This window comes from Triturus cristatus, chromosome 7 (genome assembly GCF_964204655.1).
Source record: "Triturus cristatus chromosome 7, aTriCri1.1, whole genome shotgun sequence".
Classification (NCBI taxonomy): Eukaryota; Metazoa; Chordata; class Amphibia; order Caudata; family Salamandridae; genus Triturus; species Triturus cristatus.
The window spans coordinates 1,446,901,677-1,446,928,514 of NC_140590.1; the positions used below are offsets into that span (position 1 = coordinate 1,446,901,677).

At 44.7% G+C, this 26,838-nt stretch overlaps 1 protein-coding gene across 1 annotated transcript in view; it reads left to right on the forward strand.

Annotated features, from left to right (window-relative positions):
• The window catches only part of RPN2 (ribophorin II), a 139,093-nt gene that overhangs the window by 43,972 nt on the left and 68,283 nt on the right, over positions 1 to 26,838 (forward strand). Inside the window, exons 7-8 of the mRNA XM_085619188.1 lie at positions 5,960 to 6,136; positions 14,117 to 14,235. Of these exons, the coding sequence (XP_085475314.1) occupies positions 5,960 to 6,136; positions 14,117 to 14,235 (296 nt within the window). The remainder of the gene's footprint in view (positions 1 to 5,959; positions 6,137 to 14,116; positions 14,236 to 26,838) is intronic.

The following is a 26,838-nucleotide window of genomic DNA, read 5'->3' on the forward strand; positions in this document are numbered from 1 at the left end:
GGTCTTTTTGGAATGGGAAGGGTGGGGGGCCCTCCCTGGGCCGATTTCGACCCCGGGGCCAGGCCTTTTTTTGTTGTTTTTATTTTTATTTGGGGAGGGTGCCATGTGCCCTCCCCCACCAACCCTCTTACTGGTCCAGTTTAGGCCTCCAGGACCCCAGGATATGGCCTCTAATTTGGGTGCCCTGGTCTTACCCCAGTGAATTTTGTTGGAGATTGCGGGGGAGCCTGAATGCATCCCCCTCCCTGTCAGCTCCCAGCTTTCTGCGGGAGCTGACATTGTGTAGCAGCTCCTTATGTCTAAAAACAATCCGCTCCCCTGCCTAAAAGTAATTCTGCTCCGCTTCCAGCAAGCAAGAGCATTTTTAATGTTCTTGCTTGCTGGAAGCGGAGCGTTTGCTGTGGTTTGGCGGGGACAGTATAGCTCCCACCAAGCCACACCCAACAACTATGTCCGGGGACATAGCAGGAGCCAGCCCTGGGGGTGGCGGTACCCAGGGCCATCTATGGCTTCAGGAAGGGGGCAATGTGGCACCTCTTTCTAATTTGTAGGGCCTGCCTGACCGAGAATGGCCCGGGAGGGCCCCCCCTCTCAAATCTATAAAAATATGATGGCCTGGGGAGGTGGTGGTTCCTGGGGCCTAAGGGAAGGTCCCTCAGCCCCTAACCCAATGCAAATTGATCATGGCCCCAGGTAGGTGGTGGTCCCCGGACCATGGGGAGGGCCGTAGATGCTCCCCCCAATAACAATTAATTAGCCCTAGGTGTTTGGTGGTCCCTGGGGCACGGGGAGGTTCCAATAGGCCCCCTATTTTTTTCGGCATGTGCCCCGAGGTGGGGGTCCCCGGGGTATTAATATGCCCCAGGAAGGGGGATGGGGGCCTCTGTGCCCCCCTACTTTATTATAAAAATGTCTCTGGGGCCTGGCCCACAAGGGGCCTATTACTAACAAAGTACTTTTTTTCGGCGGGAGCCACAGATGAAGCGGGACTCCTGCTAAAAATCTTTAGAAAAATGCTTTTTGGGCCATGTGGGATCCTACAAACCCCACCCCAAGAGCCCTAGGGGGTCAGGCTATTTCTACCCTGCCCCCTTTTCTATTTTAACATTTTCTCTGTGCCTCTGCTCAAGCCAAGTCCCAAGATAGCTGCCAACACTTCCTGGTTTGAAATGTTGGCAGCCAGTCAGATTTGAGCACGGGGACTGTCTGATCCTCGAAGGATCCGCGTCCCTATACATACAGATTTGGTTCTCGGTTAATAACTCTGCAACTACTGAAGGGCTTTACACCAAATCACATAAAGGCACTTCCCTGTCCCAATACCCACCTTTCTGCCAAATTTGGTGTAATTCCGTTCAGCAGTTTGGGCTGTAGCCGTGTCTAAAATTCCTATGGGAATTAACATAGGAAACACATGTTTTATGCCCCCCCTTTTTCTTGGCCCATACTTGACGGATCACCTTGAAACTTTACATGTGCAACAAGAATCACATGCACACTTTTGTTGGAAAATTTCGTGAAGAATCGACAAACTGTGCCAAAGATATAGTCAGGTCAAAAAACGCTTTTCCTATGGAAATAATTGTCCTAGCTATAACTACTTACTGGCGACCAACACATCCTCATCAGGGCTAAGTACAATTTAAGATGGAGTGACTGCTCTCGTTGAACATTCATTGAAAGCGGAGAAGGCTTGAGGAAATCAGGAATATAAACTTTATCTTAAAGCAAATGACCACTCATTAAATATTAATTGACGAAACTTGTGCATTTTAATGCATTCTACAAGTTAGCAAGAAACTTCATCCAAAGGCCTATTCCAATATTTATGACAGCATCTGATCTGTAGCCTTATTAACCGGAGTGGGATGGGAAGAGAGGGGCTTGGCACTGTACCTCCATACCTAAAACTGTCAGAGCAGTGTTTCTTAATCTGTTGGCTGCAGATCCAAACAGGAAAGCATTCTTAGGGGGGGGGGGGGTCCACTACTGCTTACAAAAATAAAATAAAAGGTTAATAAAGTAAATATACATTAACCAGCAAAATGTAGAATTTAATTTTTTTTACATTTCTGTCAAAGTGAACGATTTCAAAATTTGAGGCAAAAACATTGTTGCATCCTTATGATTTGTGGAGGTAGTGCAAGCACAATAAACAATCTAGTATGGGAAACTGGTGACTTTAATTGAAGCGCTGGGATGCATAAACAAAAAGAGTATGAATTAAGCGCACAAAAGACCAAGTGATATGCTAGAGTCTAGCATATCGCTTTACCTTTTGAAAATGAAACCACATTACGAAAAGCTCCAACCTAAGAATTAAAAATATGATATTTGTATATTTTTGTTTGTGATTTAAATTAAAATGTTTCATAATTTGTGTATTAGTTCTATCTATACGTGTTTCTTTAATTTTGTGTACTGTTTTGAGGTTAACATCATAGAAATTGCTTAGGCTGGGGTCCCCTGCTCCCAATATTGATTCAGTAGGGGTCCCCAGAAGTCACAAGTTGAAGAACTGCTGACTTGGAGGACTCACAGTAGATTTGATAATTAACACAAATAAATGGAGAGAATGCTGGCGTAGAAAATCCAAAATTCTTAAGCAGGGCTCAGGTCTGCAGATGCCGGAGTCTGCTTGTGTTTGTGCTTCGCTCTGAACATGTTTGGATTGAGGTCAGTGCATGCTCAATGTGGCATCAATTTAACCCTTCGAGCTTAGACCAGGCGTATACTGGGTGCCTTGACTTTTGCATTGCTTTGGCTTGTCACATGTACAAGGCTCAAAAAGCACCTTGGAAAACAGTGCAGATAAATGTTTGAAACACACTAATATTTTGGCGGAGTGGAAACAATCCAGGAGTAAAGACACTTCTGGCACCTCATGGTCATTCCCAATAAAGCCGGAGTCTGAGTGCGTCACTCCTAGACTTTAGCATTGCCTGATGTGTTATACCATAGATAAATGGTCTTTCTGGATAGGGCCTTTGAAAAAGATTTAATCACTATTCCTTGCAAGCAGTTGTTTGAAAGCTGGTGTCAGACTAAACTGTTAAGCACATTACGACTGGTGCTGGAACTTTTTGAGCTGCACATTACCCAGCATACAAGAGATGCTGCAAGCCCAAGAAAGGAAACAAAATACTTTCTTGTGCCTGTGTCAAGAAAACCGGATCAAAGGAATCCTCATTTCATGTTACCGCTTACAAGCAGCTGCTGCATTTAGGTTATGTCCTCGGGGCTCTATAATGACACTTTTAATAAAATTAAACAAGCATTGGCATAGCCAATAGGTCTCGCCTTTGGGACCTTATAAGTGTTTAGCCATGCAACAGTTGCATAACTAAACACTTATAAGGTCCCAAAAGCGAGACCTATTGGCTAAGCCAATGCTTGTTTTAACTGCTGCAATCTATTGAAGCCTCACGCGGCCGAAAGTGATCGCGATCAAACATCAAAGCGGCCGCGAAAGTGAAAGTAATCGCTGTAAAGCGCGACGCGCGTGCCCGCGCACATGCACTGAAGCTCTAGGCTGGCCGGGTAGCACTTTATGGAGCCCTCTCAATAAGTCTCGCCAGACCAGCGCATGCGCTGGGTCAGGCGAGACCTAACCAGACCAGCGCATGCGCTGGGTCAGGCGAGACCTAAAAATCAAGGGAAGTGCCCGTTCTCTAAAATAATACAGGAAGTTTATTTGCTGACCTAATTCAGAACTGAAAACATTTTTAAAATGTTAAAATATTGCCACATTTTGTAAAATAGAGGAAGTGCAATCCTGGTGGCTGCTATTTAGAGGCAAAAACAGAGGATAACTAATAAGGAGTACTGTAATTGAGGAAGCAGGCATTGAATAAAATCTTACACAGAATTGTTCAAAATGCTTGCCAATATCTGTTTATAATCGATCGACAATGAGGCAAGCACAAGTTTCTCTTTGCGACAAACTGTGGGTATAGCACTTCACTGTGTACTGCAGGTCTCGTCCCCAATGTAGAACCCGCTCTCTTGTTTTACTCCATCAAAGTATCAGGCACAGAAAATCCCCAGAGAAAGAAACGAAACGCATACTTAAAACTCTATTCTACTTCAGAGATTAACTAAAAGCAATGCATTCCTTTCTACTTTTACACAACAAAAACATCAAAGCCTGACAATAGGCACTTCATTGTTCTTGACACCATGATTCAGTAAATGCAAGGCAATCTTCTCTAATTATACCAATTTAGACTAATGCCACTTGATTTCTGACGTTCAACACGCTCAGCATTCTGTTAGCCTGCACTGTGCTGTAAAAAAACACAACTGCTACATCAAAATTGCTCTCCAAGTGACCCAATTTTCAGCAACAAAAGAGACACAGCAAATAAGTCTTGTCTGGCTTGTAATGCATATAGCGTGAACTGCCCCTTGATTCCACCCATCTCACTTCAAACCCACAAGCTCATAATCCCGATTACTTTATCCAGTGCAAGAAAAAGTAAATTAAATGGCCAGTGAGAATGCCGCAATAAAAAGGTATTTAAAGGAACATCAATAAACAGAAATAACAGCGTTTTATGAGTGTGTTATCAGGACAATCCTAGCAGGTGTGGTGGATTGGTCATCTCTTTTTACATGGCTTTCTTTTTGTTTCTTGTGAATTTCTAGAATGGGCGAGTATGGGGAAGGGATGAGCATAGGTTAGTGTTGGTCTATGTGCCACTGGGCTCACTTTTTTCCTTATTTGAACAAATACAATGTCTGAGAAAGAAAAATGATTGCTGGTCATGTTTTAACTGAACTTCGTAGAGCTTAAACTAAGTTGTTTTGACCTTGTCTCCTTTGCTCATCATTTTGTCCCTTTCTACTTTTTTTTATTCACAAATATGTTTGTGTGTATTCTGGTGTGGCACACTTGCATAATGAACGGTAATATACATGGGGTGGTTTTACTTTGCAAAAGGTTTGGTGTATTTCTGTGTTCACTGTATATAAACCTATTCCAATTTAGTATCTTTAACTTTTAAATTCAGTTTCCACGTTGATTTATAAAATGTATTAATTGACATTTCTATCCACCTATCAATCTGCACTCCAAAATCTTTTGATAAATGTTATCCTACCCCCATACTTGAAAAAATATTCTCACTGGTGTTTCCTTAAATTTATAAGAAACATACGCCAGAAATAACTCCTTTTTTGTGAAATATTTTTTTTATTCATTATCTGTGCCAATTTTTGGTAACACCGCCATTATTATCTATGAATGTGCTTGAATGAGTATCCCCAGTATCACTAGTGGGTTTTTTGGTAATATCTTTAAGGTGTATCCTTAATAGCTTTGCCTTCAGTGCTTGGGTGTGATGGGGGTATGTCCTTTTGTATTATCTGAGCTTCTCTTTCAGACTGGGCCTCCAGGAACTCTTCCAGTAACCTCAGGAAATTAGAGTCTACACATATGCATGAGTAGAGGTGAATGAATTTCATGATAGGAAAATTAAGCTGAGTCATTGACATCTGTCAACACCCAGCAAACTTACAATACGCATCCTTTTCGGTAGCAAAAATAAACTATTTTGGTACTACTCCTTACAAGTCACAGCAGACTAGTTGGTGATGGAATTTTTTTAACTAGGACAAGGAGTTATTGAATCCCACTGATATGAGGCATATAGTGTGGCAAATGTGCATCATATCAATAAATAAAACATAGCAAACTCTCAACCTTAAATCCATGTTCACAGACAGGAAAACCCACATTTACGATGCGTCATTCACCATTTTTACATACTATTCTGCGTAGAAAAGGAAAGTAAGTCAATTATCTCAATAAGCTTTGTTTTCTTTGATATGCTGCAGACATTCATGATACATTACTGGGTATCCTAGACATCCTTCATTAACTCAATGTAGATAATATTGTGCCTATTTACTTCTAGCCTTCCATTTAATTGTTTATCACATTTACGGTGCTTTTCAGGATCAGATTGTCCAACTTGTGAATGCAGTTTTCAGCAAGAAGAACTTTGAGAGTCTGTCCGAGGCATTTAGTGTTGCTTGTGCCGCAGCGGCTCTTTCTCAAAACAACTACCACCTTCCTCTCATCGTGGTCTCTGATGGGCCTGCAGCTGTGTCTCATAAGCATCCCATCCTCCGGGTAAGTTTAGGACTCTATAGATGTATCCTAATTTGTGTTAAATTCCCTAGAAATGATCAAGCCAGGCATAGGGTGACTACTTATCCTAGTCCTCTATCAGTGTTGTTTAGACCTGTTTAAATTATGTTATGTTTTTTTAATTGCCATTTGATATAACACTGCATGTGAAGTTGGTCACCAATCTTAAGAAACAGCTCTTAAGGAATACTAAGAAACATTTTCAGTTTGTTTGGGGTAAATATGGCCCAAAATGGAATCTTGAATGAGAAAAGTGAATGTAAATTGTATTGATTGAATTGATTTTTGGTCAGCCTGGTACAATATAGGTAGTTCTCCCTGCAGATTCCATTTCTATGACGTATATTACCAGGTGTCACAGAAAGTTGTATGTGATTTCATAGAAAAACAATTTCAGGAAATGCCATTACTGAGAACCATTTCAGATAAACTGTTTAATGGAAATTTGCAGAATGAATGACATTTACCATTTCACAGGAACCTATTCATATAAAGTCTTTTTTTTTTTTTTCGTAATTGGCTTTTTCATTGACATTTTTAAAGATATAAATGCAATACAGGAACATTTCTGTCTGAGGTATTTATTTCAATGCTTTCCTTCAGGGGAATTTACTTCAGTTTTATATCTTCTACATTGTCAAATAATTACTTTTGCTACTTTCAATTCGCTGATAAATTCACACCTGAAAACCATTCAACACTGACCCCTCTCCCCCCACTCTCTAAACAACACCAATGCTAGATCCTTAAAAGTCCGACCATCCATGAACCCTACGAGAACTTTTAGCCCCTAAGTTCCCACCCATCCCTGAACCCTAAAAAACCCTCCTATCCCTAAACTCCACCCATACCTAAACCCTAAAAGCCCCTTTCTACATCTCGACTTCTCATCCCTAAACCCTTACCACCTCTAAACTTCACCCATTCCCGTACACTAAAAAACCCTTTGCCACCTCTAAATCTACCTACCCTGAATCTTAAAAACACCTCACCAGTGCTAAACTCCACCAATCTGTGAACCCTAAAAACCCCTAAACTCTGTTACTCTTCCATCCTTGATCCTTAAAAGCGCCCTACCACCCCTATTCTCCACTCACCTGTGAACCCTAAACAACCCTCACCAGCTCTAAACTGCACACATTCCTGATCACTAAAAAACCTTCCCCCCACCCCTAAACTCCGGCCATAACTGAGCTCTAAAACCCTCTTTCTACACCTGAACTCCACTCATCCATCGCCCCCAAAATCCCCTCATCGCCCTTAAACATTGCTTATCCCTGAACCAAACACCCCATGCCACCCCGAAATCGACCCAATTTTAATATAATTTTTAATTTTTCCTTAAAACCATCTTTCCTTTAAAAAGTTGCCTTTAATGTTTGGGTTTTTAGTATTTCTTTGACATGGTCTTTACTTAAAACTGGTTTTACATGATTTAGTTTTCTGCAATGTGGTTTCTCAGTTTTACAGCATTTATCTTTTCTTGATTCATATGCTGTGCATTATTCCTACATCTAATGATTGGGTCTGGAACTCTCCTCTGTATTATATTAGGCCTTCTCTTTCCTCTTCTTTTATTTTTTTGGTGTTGGCCGTTTACTGTCCCCACCATTTGGTACCTAGTCCAACCTCTCCTGACGTCAGATGCCCTTCCGTGAAAGCTTCATGCGTGGTCACCATCTTCAGATACTTTTTTTCACTGTTAGGTCTGAAAGCTCTCCAATCGCCAAAAGAAGAGGGTTATACCAAAGGTTTGTCGAAGATGGTGCTGAAATGAAACCTTCGATACCGTGAACTGATTGTGAATAATCCAGTTGGGTTTCTCCATCCAGCAGAGAAGTAAGGGAAGTATGAGATCACACATCGAAGGAAGACCAGATAGTGCACGGGCACAGAGCCCCCTGCTCCAAATGATGTGGGGAACACACCGCTTCTTCCCAGAGTGTCACCACAAGTTTACCCAGAAGGGCAATCATCAGGTGTGCAACCTTTGCCTACCAAGAGACTACAGCATCAACAACTGCAAGACCTGCTGGGAATTCACAGGAGTACTGCAATGCTTCCCAGGAGGGCCACGCTGAGTCCATTGGCTGTACCACGGTACCAGCGGCCCCAAAAATGTTTTTGTTTTATTTATTTATTGTTTTTTTTTTTGCTCATGGTAGGGGTCCCCTGGGTCCAGCCCACAAGTGACTGGAGGTCAGGGTGCCCCTAACCTGCCTCCTGTTTCGCTACTATTTGTAATTAACATTTTCTGGGCACTGGGACGTTTACTCCGAAAGCGTGCGTTTGTCGAATTGGTGTACACCTATTCAGTAATTTTTAGGTCTCAGAATACTAGACTCCTTTAACTGTCTGGTAGGCAAAAGCCTCTTGTCGACCACACCAAAACCTAGAGAGGGCTAAGAGGTCACCCATTGTGTACCAATAGTTGGCATTATTGACAGTCTAATTTGCTTGTTTATTTGATGGCTGGCCTTCCTTTTCTTATACTTGCCCCTCCCTGCTGCATAGTAATTTTACTGTCCTTTGATTGTCTGACCAATGTGCTTCCTCTGCTCAAATTTAGAAAACAACTTTATTCTTTGTCTTTCAAGACTCCATGAGAGTGCACGTTTTCTAGCCTCTAACATGTGCTGCTTCCCCTTCAAATACACCCCGCCGTGGGCTCAACTCCCCTTCTCCACTCACTCTTTACCGCGAGTACAGCTTTTGACACCAGTACTTTATTTGTGCCAGTGGTTTTTGGTGGGTGCCACCAACACTTGATCATGGGAACTCTTCAGTGATGGCCTCAGGCCCTCTGTCCAGATCAGTTCCTAATTACTGGTGCCTCCATTTTTGTGGTCCCACCTAGGTCACTTTCTGCTGCAAAAGTGCCCTTCAGGATTAACAGCGATCCGTCTACATGGAGTTTTTTTTACTTCATTTGTTTTCTTTATTGCCTTCTAGCATATCTGTGATCTGTCCACACTAACCTGGACTGCACCCCACTCACTGACAAACTGCATTGGGGTGGGAAATCCAGTAATTACATACCCTTTTCTTTGTCTGAACCATTGGTGACCCTCTGCTTTCCTCTAGCTATCGGGGGGCATATATTGTTTCTTGTGGGTATCGGGTGTTTTCTGCAATCTTTGATTGTTGTCAGGGCTGTGTCTAGTGGGTGGCAAGGTTTCTTTACTTTGTCTGGTGGGTGCACCAGTGGCTTCCCTGGCATCTCTAACAATAATTTGGGTTACTGCACCTATCTTTTTTGGGTGAGCCAGTGGGAGTGTTGTGTAGTTCCTTTAGTACCCATGCAGGACCTGCGCATTCGGATAACATAAACTGTGGGATTGGTGGCAGACTAACTCTGAGCACCCCCACCAGGTATGTTAGCCGGTTTTTGCATTAGCTAGCTCACAGTGCCACTAGTGTCTCCTCTTATCGGGGAGAGATTAGTTTTTGGCAGCCGTAGATCATGACAACCCTGATCCCTCAAGATCGTGGAAACAATGTACTACTTTTCGCTCAGTCACTCATGCTCATTTAGTTTATCTCAGAGGTACACAGAATTAACAGTCTGGGCGTTTCAATAAGGATTTATTGAACAGTTATTATTCTCGTGTAAAATATACGAGCTGCACCGACCATTAGACAGTAGCAGAGATATATGATTAGCAGTACTATGAATATTAAAGGATAGTACAGTTCTACCATTTTGCAATAAGCATGAATAAATACATTAATATTAAATGCATGATAAAAGTGTGTGTACTCCTACGATGCCTATCTAGATGTACCTAAGTGTACCTAGCTTGTGAGTAAGTGTGTAGCCAAGAATCCCTCTAGGTTTTAGTCGAACACCATTACCTGAAGTGTGAGAATGTAGGAACCCCTCTTGGTCTCAAGTTGGACACCCTGCAAGGGATGTAAAGACCGCTGTCAGCTGGAGTGTCTGCATGCAGGAGTCTCAGCTTCTCTGGTCAGTGTGTCAGCCTGGAAGTCTCGGTTCCCTCTGCCTTATCTTGGCAAGATGTGGTGTATTTATACCCGAAAGTATGTTTTGTATGGGTCATTGTCGGACTGAGGAAGACTTAAGGGATGAACCTTGTACATAGATATTATGCAGGTGATGTTGTTTCTGATTCGTTTCTAAGAACCCTCATGAATGCTCATACATAATGCATGAGCCCATCGGAGATGTTCTAGGAGATGTTATAGGAGGCCTTTGTTCAGAGAAAAACCCTCCTTCTGTATCCAGAACTGATACTAGATAAGGTTCAATCCTCAGAGCTCGTTATTGTGTAGTGTAGGGAACTAATGTAGGTGAAAGATCATGCCTATATAAGGGCATCTAGAATCATGTCTATATTAGGACATCTAGAGTCATGCCTATATTAGGGCCTCTATGTAAAACTTAACAGGAGGAAGTGAGCAATAGCTTCATAATTTTTTTTTTTTTAATACTTCAATTTTTTTTTTTCACCAGTTTAACCCACTTAGTTTTCCTTACGTCTCCCCCACACAAGCTTTTTATTTTTTATTTTTAGTTACTCCCCCATTACAGCCTAAAGCAAGTCCTCTGCCCACTCACCATTGCTCCCACACTGCTCATGTTTTTTTGTGGGCATGTTCAGCAGCTTCCATTGGCTCCCAGGCCAGTTGCTTTTAAGAAATGTGCTTTTAGAGAAGTGATTTTTTGTTTTTTACTGTACTGCTTCAAGTGGCGCAGTGAATCAGTAAATTTAAAAAAAGCAAAATGGTGGCTGTCGTTCAGTAGGCATGCCCAAGTGTTGTGATGCATCAGCATACTTACTGTTTGACACAGCTACATGATGTGTAAACTCTTGTGCACACTTTGCCGCTTTCTTTTTTCTTTCTTTTAATATCAGCAAAAAAAACATTATCTTTACAATGCATCTCTGCCATTTTAACTTGCAGGTTTTTGCTCTGGAACCCTGTCAATCACAATTTAAATTTAAGAAACATTATTGGCTGGATTAGGACTCTGATAATATGGTTTTAAGTCCATCTTGAAACTCGGAAGAGAACACAGACTTACAAGTTTCATTGTGTGGAAAAAAATGTAAACTCCCTTCGGTAGTCGCCAGTAGAGGTGACCAACCCTAGGAGGAAGTGCACAGGGATATCTAAAGGCATAATCTTGTAGGACCACATCAGGAAAAACAAGCATTTGCAATGCAATAGGTCTCGCATTTGCAAGAGTTTGAGCTATTGGCACGGTAAACGACAATGCCTTTTATTTATGTGTTTTGAAAACCTGTAAGCAGTGCGTAAACATGCACTTAAACACATAAATAAAAGGTATTGTCATTGATAGTGCCAATAGCTTAAATTATCACAAATGCGAGACCTATTGTATTGCAGATACTTGTTTTAATGGCCATGGTAGCCGGGTGGGGATGCACACTGCGCACATGCTCTGCAAAAAAAATCAATTAACAAAATTGAAACAAACTCACCGCCGGATGTCCCAGCGTGGCCACAGTCCTGCAGCAGGTATGTGTGCCCGTGAGCTATCTTTGTTGCTGTGGCTTGCACGCTTGTCTCTTGGCACTAGACGCCGTACGCGTGCACATCTCCTGTCCGGATGTGCACATCTCCTGGCTCGCGAGATGCCTGTTAGGAGCGGGCGCCATCACAAAGCAGCGTCCCGCTAGTGGTGCACACACAAGCCCACGAGAGGTGCGCACGTGACAAGGCCGTGAAATCCCTGCGAGGAGCGTGCGCCATGAAAAGAGACGGCCTCCGTGTTTCTGTTTATCGCCCACAGTGCGATAGGAGGAGCCACAGAAAGTGCTGGAAGTCTGCGCTACTCCTGGGTGACCGCAAACGGGGAGCCCAGAGAGGAACTCCAGCAGCCCCCGGTGCGAGGCAGGACTGGTCTGCCCCGCTGCCACCTCGTCTGCCCATCAGTCTCACTTGGAAGGAGGCAGCAGCGGGCAAGTGTGGACACTGACGGGAGCAGGAGCGGAGGGCGGGCTGAAAGTTAGCACTGGAGGAGCCTGAGAGAGGAGGAATGGACCGACGCTTGAGGAACATGCTTCAGCTACCGGGTAGCCAGGAAGCCGGCCGGGGCTCCTGCTTGGTGCTGGGCATGCTGCCTCTGCATTGCCTGCTGGCTGACACCCTAGGTAAGTCCGTCCATGGTCTCGTGACAGTGGGGGTGCAGTACGGGGAGTGCTGCTGGAGCAAAGTGCGATAGAGCGCGCAGTGCTGTAAAGTGCCTACTGGGCATACAGTGCTAAGGGGCGCTGGAGGAAGTGAGTATGCACAGGCGCTGTTGTAATTGCAGTACATTACGTGCTGGGTGCAAGGGGGTAGCGTGAATGCACCCTGTGTGCAGCATGTGTCTGCCCCAGGTGGTGTAGTCGCGCTCGGAAGGAACGCAGACATCGGGATGAGGGCGAGAACTGGACGGTAACACATGACGGCAACAGAAAGGACAAGCCGTCTCCGTGGAGCAAGTCAGCAATGAGGTGTGTGCGCGTGCGCGTTAGGCAGCCGGGGTCGGCAGCGGCGGGGTGTGTGCGCGTGTGTCTGTGTGTGCGTCTGCGCGTCCACAGACCCCGATCGCTGCGCGTGCCCCGATCTGTCTCCCTTGGGAGGCAACTAGGCAACAATAGTACTCGTTGGCGGCAGCGCTTCGCGCTGCAACGCCAGCGAGACCTAAAAAATGAAAAATGGCACTCAAGTTAAAAGAAAATCTAGAGTGCCAATTTTCAATAGTAAATATTGGAATCCGCTTATAAGAGAGAGAGGATTAAGCATAGCGACAGATTGCCAAGAAGAGCAGGTTGGGAGAAGGCCCTTACCACAAGCCAATCCATTTGTGCTACTCCCAGGGGAAACTGGGTTTGGGGCCTGCTCCCAACCAAATGGCCAAAGGGGTTACAAACCAGGGGTTGACACATTTCAGTGTTTTTTTTGGTATTGTTTTTTTACTATAATTGGACTTTTTTTAAACTGTCCTTGTAAATTATAGAGTCTGTGATGCATTTACTGAACAAAAGACATTTTTGGTTTGCTAATGTATGCCGCCCCTCACAAATAAAGAGTCTGACTTTGTAAGCAGGCGGCCTTCAATAGGAGCAATGATGCTCTTTGTTCTTAGGCTATTTCCTGTTGCTAATATTCATTGGCGGCACATTACTCAACAAGCAGGCTTACAGGGGGCTTTGCCGCCTCCTATTGTGGAGTTCCTCAAAGCACGTATGTTGAATAAATGAACAGATAACCTGGGCAGGTTCATCTATTTTCAGTTACATCTTCAGGAACATTTTAATTTCACTCTATCCTTCCTTGAATTGGTGTGTCACCCAGTTGTCCATCCTAACATTGCAGGTTTTCATAATGGAGACAAACATTTTGTTTACCTGTAGTAGTGGTGTTTCAGTGTGATTTTCCTTGAAGGATCCTTCATCTTTCCCCTCGGATTATGGAAGAAATGTTTTCTTCATCGAGCTTCGAAAAGCAAGGGAGAATGTTTTCCTCTTGGCTTAACTTTTATTGACTTGGTGGAACTTGATGTCTGCTTCAATAATTAGAATACAGAATCATTCATGGTGATCTTTTCACACATTGCATATTACACTGTTGGAGAACTATTCTTTTTATCAAGTTGACCTTCAGTGTCATTGGTGGTGAGCAGTAAATACTAATCTACTGAAATGTAATGAAAATAATTCTATGGTCACTTGGGGGTCCACAGCAAAGGTGGGATTATCATTGTAAACTTAAAGATATTTTTAACTAATAATGAAGAAATATTCAAAAATTAATACGGCACAGGTCTCATGGCTTTTTTAGTGTTTATTTTCTAATGTATCCTTTTATCCCTTCATCACAGTAGAAAGAAGCAGTAAATAGCCATGGTTTTGCTTAAACTTTGTCTTATATGTTTTAAATTTCTCCTGTGTTATTTTGTAACTGTCTGCGGCACCTATCTTTTTCCAGCTGCGGGTTACCGATGTTCTGTCCCAGCCGCTGACCCAAGCACAAGTCAAACTGGAGCATGCAAAGTCTGTGGCCACCAAAGCCACAATCCTTCAACAGACAACACTCACCCAATCAGGGTAAGGGTAATTGTTTGCACGAGTTAAAAGTATTATGTGCCATTCCAAGTGATGATTCTTTATTTTGATAGGATTTTGGCATATTTGCTTAGCCAGAGTTTTACAATTGAGCATCAGCCTGAATTTGTGCTCTTGTCAAATTGGGTGAGCAATTAAATGAGCATAGTACATGATAGCTTATTGCTCTACCAAGATAATTGTTTATTGGGTATTTCAAAGGAACTCTTGAGCTCTTCATTAGCTTATTCTTTGCTTATTTGTTAATTTTAATTTAGTTTGTTCATCAGAGATAGCACTGGAGGGACCCCTCACCAAGGCCACGCTGCTGCAGCTTGCATGCCTTGATGCATTGCAAAAATGGCAGACAAGCTGGCACACTGCCTGTGTGCCATGCCAACTAGCATTGTCTAAGATAGAGGTAATTCACCGCTCTAGCAGGCCTTACAGCCCTAAGGCAGGGTGCACTATACCACAAGGTAGGGCAAATCTGCAAGAGCAGATATGCCCCTACAATACATAAGTCCATTCTGGAATATTGTAGGGGCCAGGGAAGCCATAGAGAGTACATGGGCTGGAAACTTGTCAACTTGATTTTCGCAGCACCAGGATGGCTTCCCTGAAACCAGGAGTGTTTGGTATCAAATTACTCGTCTCAGTAAACCCACACTGATGCTAGAGCACTTTGGGTCTTTCATTGTGCCCTGTACACGTCTGAGGAATCTCTGGACTCTGTACAATGTATCACCACCTAGTGGCATAACACATACAGCGCCAACTTCCTACACCCTCTCAAGGAGCAAAGCCTTTTCGTACTACCTCTTCACACTACCTCTCCTTGTATTCCACGAGTGCTCCTTTCTGTAAACGGGCCAGTAAATATTGTCTTAACTTTGTCACGTTTGCTGTGCATTCAAAGACAGAGGTCACATGTTAGGCTCTGTCTTCAGGGGAGGTTGGTGTTTACTTTTCTTTCTCTGATTTTAAAGTGAGAGGATTTATGTGACCATCTTGCTGGACACTGGGGGAGATGAGGTTTATTTCTAGCACACAACATTTAAATTAACTGTACACGTTTTTCAGATTATATCAAAATTAACAAAGAACAAATTAAGTACCTTTTTTGATCATTCTGAAGTGTGTTGTAAACAAATACTTGAATATGATCAAAACAAATCAGTACACTAGATGCCATTTCCACACATTGTTTGGGCTCTGTTCTAGTTTAACTAATAAAACTGTATGTCTGTGCAAATTGAATTGTCATTTCAATTGAAAATGTGTGGTCTGTGATGGCAGTATGCTACCACGCCGCTCGTACTCCACGCTAAGCCACTGCAATCTACGCCTCTGCTCTAGTCTATGCCAATGCCCTCTATGACACTACACTCTACGCCACATCACTACAATCTAGGCCTGACCACTATATACCACTCCACTGTATGCCACTCTGAAACACTATACTGTCCACCACTGTACTCTATGCCCATACAGTCTACTCCAATGTACTCTACTCTACGCCCTTGCACTCTATGCCAATCCACTGTACGCTGCTCTAATCTACTCTGCACGACTGCCTTCTGTCACTGCACTCTGCAACACTGTACACAATTACTCTATGCCACTTGACTCTACCCTGCACCATTCTACGCCACTTCAATCTACGCTGAAACAATCTTAATCCGTGCCACTCTAAGACACTGCTCTGTCGGCCTCTGCACTTTACTCTCCTTCATTCTACTCTGTGCGGCTGTACTCTACACCACTCCACGCCATTATACACTACTCTGCACCACTCTACACTGCAGCACTGTACTCCACTGCACTCTGTGCCATTCTACTCTTCAGCACTGCACTATACACCACTGCACTCTGCTATGCACCATTCTAATCTACGACACTGCATTGTACACTTCTGATTTCTATGCTGCTGCACTCTACTCCGCTGTACTCTGCAACACACTATGCCAGGGGTCTCTAACCTTTCCTGTAGGGAAAGCTACTTCTGATAAGTGAACATCATTGTAAGCCACTAAAGACTGAGGAACTCACCAATTGTTCCCAGAGTCCCCCCCCACATCCAGCTTCATTGACTTAAGAGCCTCTACAGAGAAAGAGCTACCATTTAGTGTATGCAATGCACAGCATGAAACTAGAAATACTGGCATTAGTCCCCGCTTCACTCTTCCAGCAAAATGTGTGATCCTGACCTATGCAGTCACCAGTGGACTACAATTATAAAAAAAAATATAGGGACCTGCAGAGCTGTGCAAATCTACCAGCGTACTGAAAACCATAAACTGCACATCTGTTTCTTATACCTTGTCATACACCACACTGCTACGTCCTATAACACGGTAAATGCACTTCGGTGATCATAACACACGACATAGAAACACCTCCCACATGGGATCACAATACAATGGCAACGCCATTCCAACTACACACCCTACATGGCATAGCTTACTGGCAATGTAGTTAAGTTCTTCAGTGCCCCACAAAGGATAATAACCCTATTGAAAGGCCGTAATACAATTGTTTTATTACATCACGCCTTCTTTTACTTTTTTTGCCTATGACCGCACCTTGAAATACTTGAGCTCAGGGAGTGCACTGTACAAAAATCTTCCCTGACAAACTATATAGTTGCTCCATGTAGCAATAAGCTATGCCACATGTTTGGTACACAACTTGCCTCTTAGTTTATTAACATAGCATTTGTCATCCGGGGAGGTGGGAGCCCATGACTGTTTTATAACTATCACTTCTAAAGATGCCTGTCAATGCGATGATCTAATTTGATGCTCCGATTGAATGCTTCTGCATGTTGGAGAAATAAACATTGTGATTTTTTTAAAATACGATTTTTGTATGACTTTTGGGTCACTAGTTGCAATATTTTGAAATCTGTGTTGGTGCAAGGAAGGAGTCATACATCTAAGCTTGGTTCATGTCTCTACTTTCCCTGTTAATAGGCTGCATTCATAACAGAAAAATATAGCCAATACAGGGGTGAAGTACTTTTTTTAAATGGGATAAAATTAAAGTGGTGTTAAGCCTTATGTTCATTGTACCATAAAATTAACACATTTTAAATTCTCCCATAATTTTATTAAATTAAAGCAGCGTTTTACAGGGATTTTAAATAAATAAAGTACATCTTGCAAGTTGTCCCTAGGCAGAAACCTATTTTACATTTCTCTTAATTCATTAAAATTGAATTAAAAGAAATGTAAAATTATGTTCTTGGCTCCGCTTTGTGGCCAGGAACAACTTTCGGTGTGCTTTATTTATATAAAAATAAAAGATCCCTGTGAAACGCAGCTTTCCTTTAATGATTAAATTAAAACAGCGTTTCAAATGGATTTTCCCAAAAATAAATTTCTCACAATTTGATAAGTTGAATAAAGAATTTCACAGACATCATTTTTTTCTTTCAAGTAGGTCTCTGCCACACACATTATGTTAGCAGTCTGGTTGTGCGTAAGGGGCTGAGATTTTCACCTCCTGTGCTGCTGTTTGCAGAGACAACAGGCCTTCAAGGCTGCCGCTCCAGCAGCAGAAGTCGCGCATGAGCAAAGCGCGGTGCCAGGCAGCAGAAGGCAGGTGTCTGGGCTCCCTGTGGGTAGTCTAACACTGCTCATGCCAGGCCAACCTCATCTACTTCGCCTGCCCTTCCCCAGCTAAGCTTAAAAGCCAATGGGAGCAGTTGCTTTGTGTGACAGCGGGCAAGAATGGATAAGATGCCAAATGGCCTAAAAATAAACAAAGTGATAATGACGGGTACAAAAGTAGGCATGGGGCTGTAAGCTACTGACAGACGGTCTGCAAGCTACCAGTAGCTCGTGATCGACCGGATGAAGACCCCTGGTATATAGAATATTGTGTGCCCACATTTCTTCACCCTCTCAATGACTTATTTCAGGAAACGTAGGCTGAAACCTTATCAAACAAACCTTCACATTAAGTCAATGTGACTTTTGATTGAATCATAATACATACTAAGAAAAATCCATTTGCGGTTGCCAATTTTAATTATTTGTCACTCTAACATCTTAAGAAGTATCTAATTGAAAGGGAACACCGAGCATCACACTCGTTCCATTAATGCCTTATGCTTGTCACCTTTCGCCCGTGATGGCAGGAGTGGAGGCTGAGGATAACTTGGTTACTACTTTAAAGGAGATATTTACATATCTTTTGAGGTTTTGTGTTCAAGATACTATTCACCTTCCATCAGTGTTCATAATGTCTCTCAAATCATTCCCACAGCATCACTAGACATGTGGCCCTCCTAGAGATCCATGTGCCCACTAGCAAAGAGCCTTCATAACCCCGGCTTGAATGTCTGCTAACTTAAGTATTCATGACCTATACTGAGTCTTGATGGCCTAAAGCATTAATGAGGATCACTGCCCGCATACAGTAACAAGACTCAGTGGCAGAAACAATAATCACTGTCTGCGGCTGCAGCATTAATGACTCATAAGGACCTCAAATATCTATCGCCCCATGCTATGTTGCTTCCCCACCCCTCCCAGCTTTTCTGAAAAAGCACAGCAACAGGGATATTTTTGCCAGGGTCTGAATGATGAGGAGACTTTAAGGGTTATTCTTTATTTATTTCTGCTGCCTGTATAGTGCCCAGTGCAGATAGGGGTTTGGGCCCTGCGTCATAAATGTTGTGTTCTGCCCATGTTCTTTGCTTTTGCTTTTCCGTTATTCTTTTTTGTGTCAGTTTTTTCTTTCCTGTGTCCCTCATTGCTGTCTTGTGCCCGTTTTTCTTTTCCTCTGTCCCTTATTGTTGTGCTTTGTAACCGATTGTGGTTCAGCCCCCTTTTTCGTCCGCTCCCTTCCCGCTGCTGCTGCACCCGCGGCCCCTCCCCCTGCTGATTCCCGCCTCCCAGCTGCTCCTCCCTCCTACCCTTCCTATTAATGGCGGCTGCTGCGTGGCTGCGCCGCTGGCGCGCCAAAGGGAAGCCCGTCTGTGATCCGACCGCGGCCAGCGCCAGGAACACTGGATCTGCGACCTCCCACGGCTACAACTTCAAAGCCCTCCTCGCACTCAACCCCGGAAGGAACAACGACTCCCAGCGATCAATGTCGAACACCACCCACGGCCAGTTCTCCTGCCGTTACTGCCACCAATCCTTCACCGCCGACCGCGGCCCCCGCATTGAGCACCAACAACACCGAAGCCCTGAAGTGCATCCTCCTCAACGTGTGCTCCCTGCTCAGACACGCCGTAGAGATCTGGGACCTCCTCGACACCCTCTCGCCAGACGTCGCCTTCTTTACAGAAACCTGGACCAATTCCTCCTCCGCCCCCAACATCGCCACCACCATCCCCAACAGATACAAGCTCCAGAGGGAGGACCGCCCCAACCGCCCAGGAGGAGGACTCTCCACCTCTACCACGAAGGATTCCTTTCTCACCACTACACACCTTCACTTCCAGATACAGACCAGCCCCAGAACTTCTCTCCGCGGCACCCGCTGGACCCCACGCTTCGTTCGCCACTACCGTCGCCGACCTCATCGCACCCCACGCCATCTCCTCCACGGACTACATACTCATCGGAGACCTGCACTTCCACCTCGACAACCCCAGGGAGCCCAACTCCGCCGCCCTCCTGGACAACCTCGACAACATCGGACTGAAACAACTCGTCACCACGCCCACCCACAAGGCAGGACACACCCTCGACTCCATCTTCGCAGGAGGTAACAACACCCACTTCAGGCACACCACGCAACCCCTATGGACAGACCACCACTGCGTACACTTCCACGTTGACAAACCAACGCCACCCAAACCTGCACTGCGCCCCCCACGAAGGAACTGGAGCAAAGTCTCTGAAGAACAACACAACTCCACCCTCAACCTTGACGCCCCCACCACATCAACCGACTCCAACTTCGCAGCCATAGGACTCCACAGATGGATCTCCAGCTGCGCAGACAAGCTTGCACCACTATGCAACCCCTTCAGACAATGCCCCAGGAAAGCCACCTGGTTCACCGCCGACCTCCAAGAATCCAGACGCACCTGCAGACGTCTTGAGAAGAACTGGAGAAACAGCAAAATGCCAGAAGATTGCACCACCTACAAAAACGCCATGAAGGAATACCACCAACACATCAGATCCACCAAAAGGACCTTAATCCAAAACAAGATCCGTGCCTACACCGGCAACTCCAAGCAACTCTTCAGCGCCATCCAGGAATTCACCATGCCCCCAGCTAAACAACGGACATCAACCCTTCCCAGGACCTCTGCGAGAAGCTCGAATCCTACTTCCATCTAAAAATCAAGGCACCCTACAACAACTTCAACGACCAGACAACCAACTCCGAAAACACTTTCTGCTCTAGAAACGCCATCCAGCCCACCATCTCCTCCTGGACCCCTGTTACCACCGAAGACACCACCTCGACCATGAAAGGCATCCACTCGGGGGGGGGGGCCCCCACGGACCCCTGCCCCCGCACATTTTCCACAGAGCCGCCATTGCTCCCCAACTAAGACACACCAGCAACACCACCTTCAAAACCGGCGTCTTTCCCGACGACTGGAAACGTGCCGAAGTCAGACCCCTGCTCAAGAAGCCCTCAGCAGACCCCACCAACCTCAATAACTACCGACCCATCTCCCTCCACCGTTCGCAGCCAAAGTCACAGAAAAGACAGTCAATACATAACTAACCAAATTCATCGAAGAAAACTCCATCCTGGTCCCCTCCCAATTCAGCAGCAACCACAGGACCGAAATCGCCCTACTTGCCGCCACAGATGACATCCGCACCCTCCTCGTCAAGGACACACCGCAGCTCTGATACTACTCGACCTCTCTGCAACGTTCGACACGTCTCCCACCGCACACTCACCGCCAGACTCCACGACGCAGGCATACAAGGAACCACCCTCGACTGGATCCGCTCGTTCCTCACCGGCAGAACCCAAAGAATCAGACTACCTCCTTTCCTCTCCTAACCCACGGAAATCAACTGCGGAGTGCCCCAAGGTTCATCGCTCAGCTCCACGCTCTTCAACATCTACATGCCCCCCCCTCGTTGCCATCGTCAGACAGCACGGTCTCAGCTTAGTATCCTACGCCGACGACACCCAGCTCATCCTCTCCCTCACCAAGGACCCCATCACCACGAGACTCCATTTCCAGGAAGGAATGAAGGACGTCGCATCCTGAAAGAGCAGAAACTGCCTTAAGCTCAGCTTGGAGAAGACAGAAGTCCACATCCTCTGACCCTCCCCCTCGGCATGGGACAACACCCAGTAGCCTACCGCCCTCGGTAGCCCCCCCCACACCCACAAACCACGCCCAAAACCACTGCATCATACTCGAATACTCCCTCTCCATGACCCAACAGGTCCATGCCGTCGCCTCCAGCTGCTTCAACACCCTCCAAATCCTCCGAAAGACCTTCAAGTGGATCCCCCCGAATAAAGAAAGGCCGTCACTCACGCACTCATAACCAGCAGACTGGACTACGGAATCACCCTTTACGCCGGGATCAACAAGCTCCAGACCATACAGAACACCTCAGCTAGACCTATCCTCGACATTCCTCGACACGACCACACCACCCAACATCTACGTAACTTCCACTGGCTCCCCGTTGAAAAGAGAGTCACTTTCAAGATACTCACCCACACCGGTGTTGTGGATGCATCTAATGAAATGTAATGAAAGCAGTTTCTGGGCTTTTCCATTTTACAACTATAGCTTTCTCCTAAGAATCAGGAGTTTCCAGAATCTAGTTAGTAGATTTCCATATTGAGACTAATTCTCACACGGGATTCCCAGGCCCACTGCCAGCGTATCCATTGTGAGTTTTGTTGCTGGGCTGTGAAATGCTTCTTAGGCTGGTAGATAACGAGCTTTGATTTTCCATCTCTCATGCAGGCATATGATTCTAAATGTTGATTTATATGCTGTTGTATTGTCTTGGATGTGAAGCTGATTCTAATTATCTATATTCCATGACCAGATTTCTAGGTTATTAACTTTACAGAGCCTACATGAGTGAAAATCTCTTTCAAGTTGTTTTTCAGTAATAATAGGATTTCTGTTCTTATTTGGGATGTGGTCTTTCTTCAAAAGGTCTTCCGGCAACCATGATCAGACCTGCTTGTTTGTTTCTTTATTTTTTAGCCTGCGGTGTCTATTGCCCGACTGTTGACTTTAATCAAGTGAAGAGGGCCCAAGTCCTACTTTAAGGATTCCTAATTTGCAGCCCTCTCTTAAATGAGTATACACTCTTCCCATTCCTGTGGAATTTTTGCTGCATAATCTTACAGAACAGACTTTTGGGGCTGTTGATGCTTTGAAAGTTTGCTGTGGTTTGTCTTGAGGACTATAATAGATCATTCTAGTACCAAAATTGAGACGCCCCAATCAACGAAGATTTGTTTTTGTGACATTACATACTTAAATTATTTTTTGAATCTTAGAGCTGCTTTGGTGGATTCTTTGATATCACCTTGCACAGGAGGTAAAAGTGGTATATTTATTATTGATTAGTAGAAAAGCATATGTTTTGGAAGAGATTTCTATAAGTATAAGAATTTTGCTTTGATGTAAGTATTCATATGGCCCCTTCGATTGTGTATTGGGGTGTTAATAAAATACAATGACATAGTTTGATGTGTCTTCCTCACACTTGACCTTTTAACAGGACTCTTCTTCGGAAGTACTGCATTCAAATTCTGTGTTTCTTTTTTTATTCTAGTTGCTTAACGGTTTGTCCATTTTTCCACTCGTCTACTTGGTTTGTAATTTTACTCCAGGTTGTTTGCTTTTTCTACAGAAATTCTTGGGAAGTCCATTACATTGTGTTTGGTCTTATCTGTCATTCCAATATTTGATTGATTTTTAGCCTTACCAGAATCATTTGAACATATTTTCTAGAGTGTGAGTTGTTACAGAGGGTTTTGACCAGAGTTCCATTTCACCAAGAAGTCGGAGTTCGCCATTTTGTCAGTTTGCTATTGGATTGCTCCTTGGTGTTGGGCTATTGAGTCAACCTTGTTTGTAGTGCCTTTTTGCAAAGTCATTTGGAATTTGGTTGTAGTACTTTATCGATTCCCTTTTCGCATCTCATGCAGCCATCCGACTTGTGGTGCTTTATTGTTATTATGATAGAATTAGAGGTTTTGGGGCATTGTTGACTTGATTGCTTGTGGTTACTGATTTGTTTGGGCCTTTCTTGTACGTTTATTAGATTTTCTGGAAAAAAGTAAATATAATTTCGCATTGGGTCGTCTTTTAGCCCTTTTAGTTTTTCCGTTCAAACCCCACTTTTCTGTTTAGTTTTCTTAATATTTTACAAATTTGTTTTTTAATATATGGTGAAATCTTTCTTGCCTCTTTGCAAGAAATCTCTTTCTTGTCACCTGGAGATGCTGCATCCTCTGATTTTGTACCATCTCCCTAAAGGGATTCTTGTCCAAGACTCTTCATAAGTGTCACTCTCCTGATTGCTTTTTAGTGCCTAGGAGGCTGAATTGTTTTCCCGGTATCGTATACTTGCGGGGTAGACCATGTAGAGGCACATCTATCCTTGAGTTGTATACAAACAATGGCACAGAAGGGCACACACTGTAGTTTCTTTCTGGTCCTTGATAAGAAAGTCCAATTTAGTCGTATATGATGATAAATTCTTCCTTTTTAATTCATAGACCGGTTCTTTATATGTTATATTCTAACAAGAAGCAGCCAACACATGTTTTGTCCACCGGGACTTTTTCAAGGCTGCAAAACCATAGGTCCCAATTACCACTTAGATTATTAAAACCTGTGTTATATATCCAACCATGTGTCCTTGTGCCATCAAACGAGAATGGCCCCACAAGAGAAAACAGTGTAGAGATGTTTTGTTTATGAAATTGGTTATAGATATCACTGCCCAATGTAATTGATGGATGTTTACACACCAGGCATACATAGCCACCTTTATTCTGCTCTGTCCTTGAGTTGATTGGAGCCTTTGCACAGTTCAGCATCGGAGGAGCTAAGTCATTTGTTCAGGTATCAGTGACCTTGTTAGCTGGATTTTGCAGGAGTGCTTTGGTCCTCAGGGCTGGATCTTGCTACTCAGCAAGTGGAGCTTGTAGGAAGCTGGCTCTCTATATAGTGCACCACAATGAGGTACACTCTGCAGGGAGTCCAGGCAAACACCAAAGGAATTACAGAGGCATAAATGACACCCCAGATGCTCTCCTTTGTGATATTGTGGGTGAGCAATTGGGTGTATCAGAGGGTCGTGCTAAGCATTTATCACACACACAAAGGCAGTAAATGAGACAGACACTCAGTAAAGAAATTGAACACCAGTTTATAAAACTAACACGTACTTTTAAATAAATTTAGATACCAAGGTATTCGGAATCGGGTAAGTACGTTTTGAGTTAAGAATTTTTACGTTTTTCACAAATGGACACTGCATTTTCTGGATTGGCAATGGTATCCTATTGAGGAAAAACATGTATTTAATTTGAACACTTGTCAGAGACTTACAAGACTGTTCTTCTGGACTTGAGGCGAGTATGGGGCTAGGTCCAATGCTACACCAACAGGTGACATCGGGGGCTCTGGGGCGTCCAGGTGCAGAGGTGTGTCATGGCGTCTGGTGTCTCATTCCCTTCAATGGGAGATTGTCCGGTTACAAAGAGGCTTCAAACAGGGACTGGGGTGGCAGTCCAGGAGAATCCATGGGGGCTCGACCCTTGAGACCATTTGGCACGTGGGAAAGCCTGTGGTCCACTTCTCCTCGGGCTGTGGGTTTCGGTGCAGTGGTATCTTTTGACTTCTGATCCCTGTGCAGAAGTCACTTGCCGTTTGAGGGGTCCTGCAGAGAGAGGGTGTATGCGGCGACTGGAAGCCCAGTCTAGGCAAACTCAAGCGTGGGCTTAGCTCTTGTGGGTCTGGGGGCACCTTTGGCACCATCTCCTCCCTTGGACTCGGGCTCTGGAGTGCGGGTGCATAGTTGATTTGAGGCTTCAGGTGGCGCCGGTTCCACACTCGCGTCTTGGTCTTTGTTTTGCAGGAGGGGCAAACAGGACAGCTGGGCCACTACCAAAGTGGGTCTCCCTATCCCTGAAGTCCTCCGACGTGCAGGTCGGTCTTCTTCGGAGTTGGTGTCTGTACTGGACACAACAAGCCTTGGTTGCTGCCAGGGGTCAGGTACCCGGGTACTTGTCCTGTACGTCTCCGATTGGTCCTGTGTCCTCCCACTCGATGGAAAGCCAGATCTGACCTTCAGGAGCACAGGGTCCTCGTCCTGGGGAGCTCCTGCTTTGGGCTGGCCAGCGTGCGTCAACTCGGTGACTGCACCTTGCGTCTTGGGTGCCTGCAGCTGCAGGGGAGTAGCTTCTCTACTCCAAGGGAGTTTCTTCAGGCAATTGGCAAAGCACTATCATCCCTCTGGGTTTTTTGAAGACTGCACAGTGGCAGGAGGAGTCTGCTTCTTCCACGAAGGTTGGGGGCAGCAGTGAGGCTGGCCGGATTGGTGCCAAGTCAGTTGCGGCTCCTCGTTTCTTGTGGCAGGACTCTTCTTTGTCCATACCTTCTCTTGATCCATCAGAATATGAATCTGGTATCAGGGGGTCTCCTAAATACTAAATTTTAGGGTGTTAAGGGGAGTGAGGTGTAGTAGCCACTGGGTATTTACCCCTGGGGTCACTATGCCCCCTAAATGACCACTTTTGGTGGGAAGTGGGAAAACCCTGTCTCAGATTCCCTAAGTTTGCAATCATCAAGATGGCCAACTCCGAAAAATGGTGTTTACCTCCAGGATATTACCACCTTAGGGGTGGTAATAGCCTGGAGGTTGGCACGGCTCCCTGACATGGTAACTTTCCCACCTGTCAAGGTGCCAAAGGGATCTGGACAAAAGGGGTCGGTTTCCTCTCCTGTGAGGGAAGCCAGACTCTCATTTCAGAGGCAGTGGCTTCTTTGAAGCTCCCCTGCCTTGGAATGCTAATCAGCAGGTCTTCCTGTAGGAGGGGTGCGAACATCTTCCTCCCAAGCGAGCAGGCTTTGTTTCTGACTGCCTGAGAACAAAGGCCTTCACACTTGGGGGGGGGGGGGGGGGGGGTCAGAAACTCGTCTCGGGCGGCAGACTGGCACGAACAAGTCAGTCAACACACCAGAAGCTGGTAGGCTTTCAGAGGGCACTTCTAAGGTGCCCTCTGTGTGCATGTTTTAATAAATCCAACACTGGCATCAGTGTGGACTCATTAATATGAGATGTTTGATACGAAACAGCCCTACTTTCAGTGAAGCCATCATGTGACTGAGGGAACTGGTTTTCACCAGTGTCCAGCACATGCTTTTAAAATAGCTTCCCTGATCATGCAGAAATGTCCTTGTATAAAATATAATGCACCCTGCCTTAGGGCTCAAAGGCCTGCAGTAAGGGTGACTTTCATATATTAAATGCATTGACTTTGGGATGACACACAGGAGAGTCATGTTGTGTTTTCACTTCATGTTTGCACCATGTCACGCACCCTGCAATGACAGTCTGTGTGGAATTGGGTATGTGGGTCCCTTAGGGTGGCACAAGATATGCTGCAGCCTTTAGA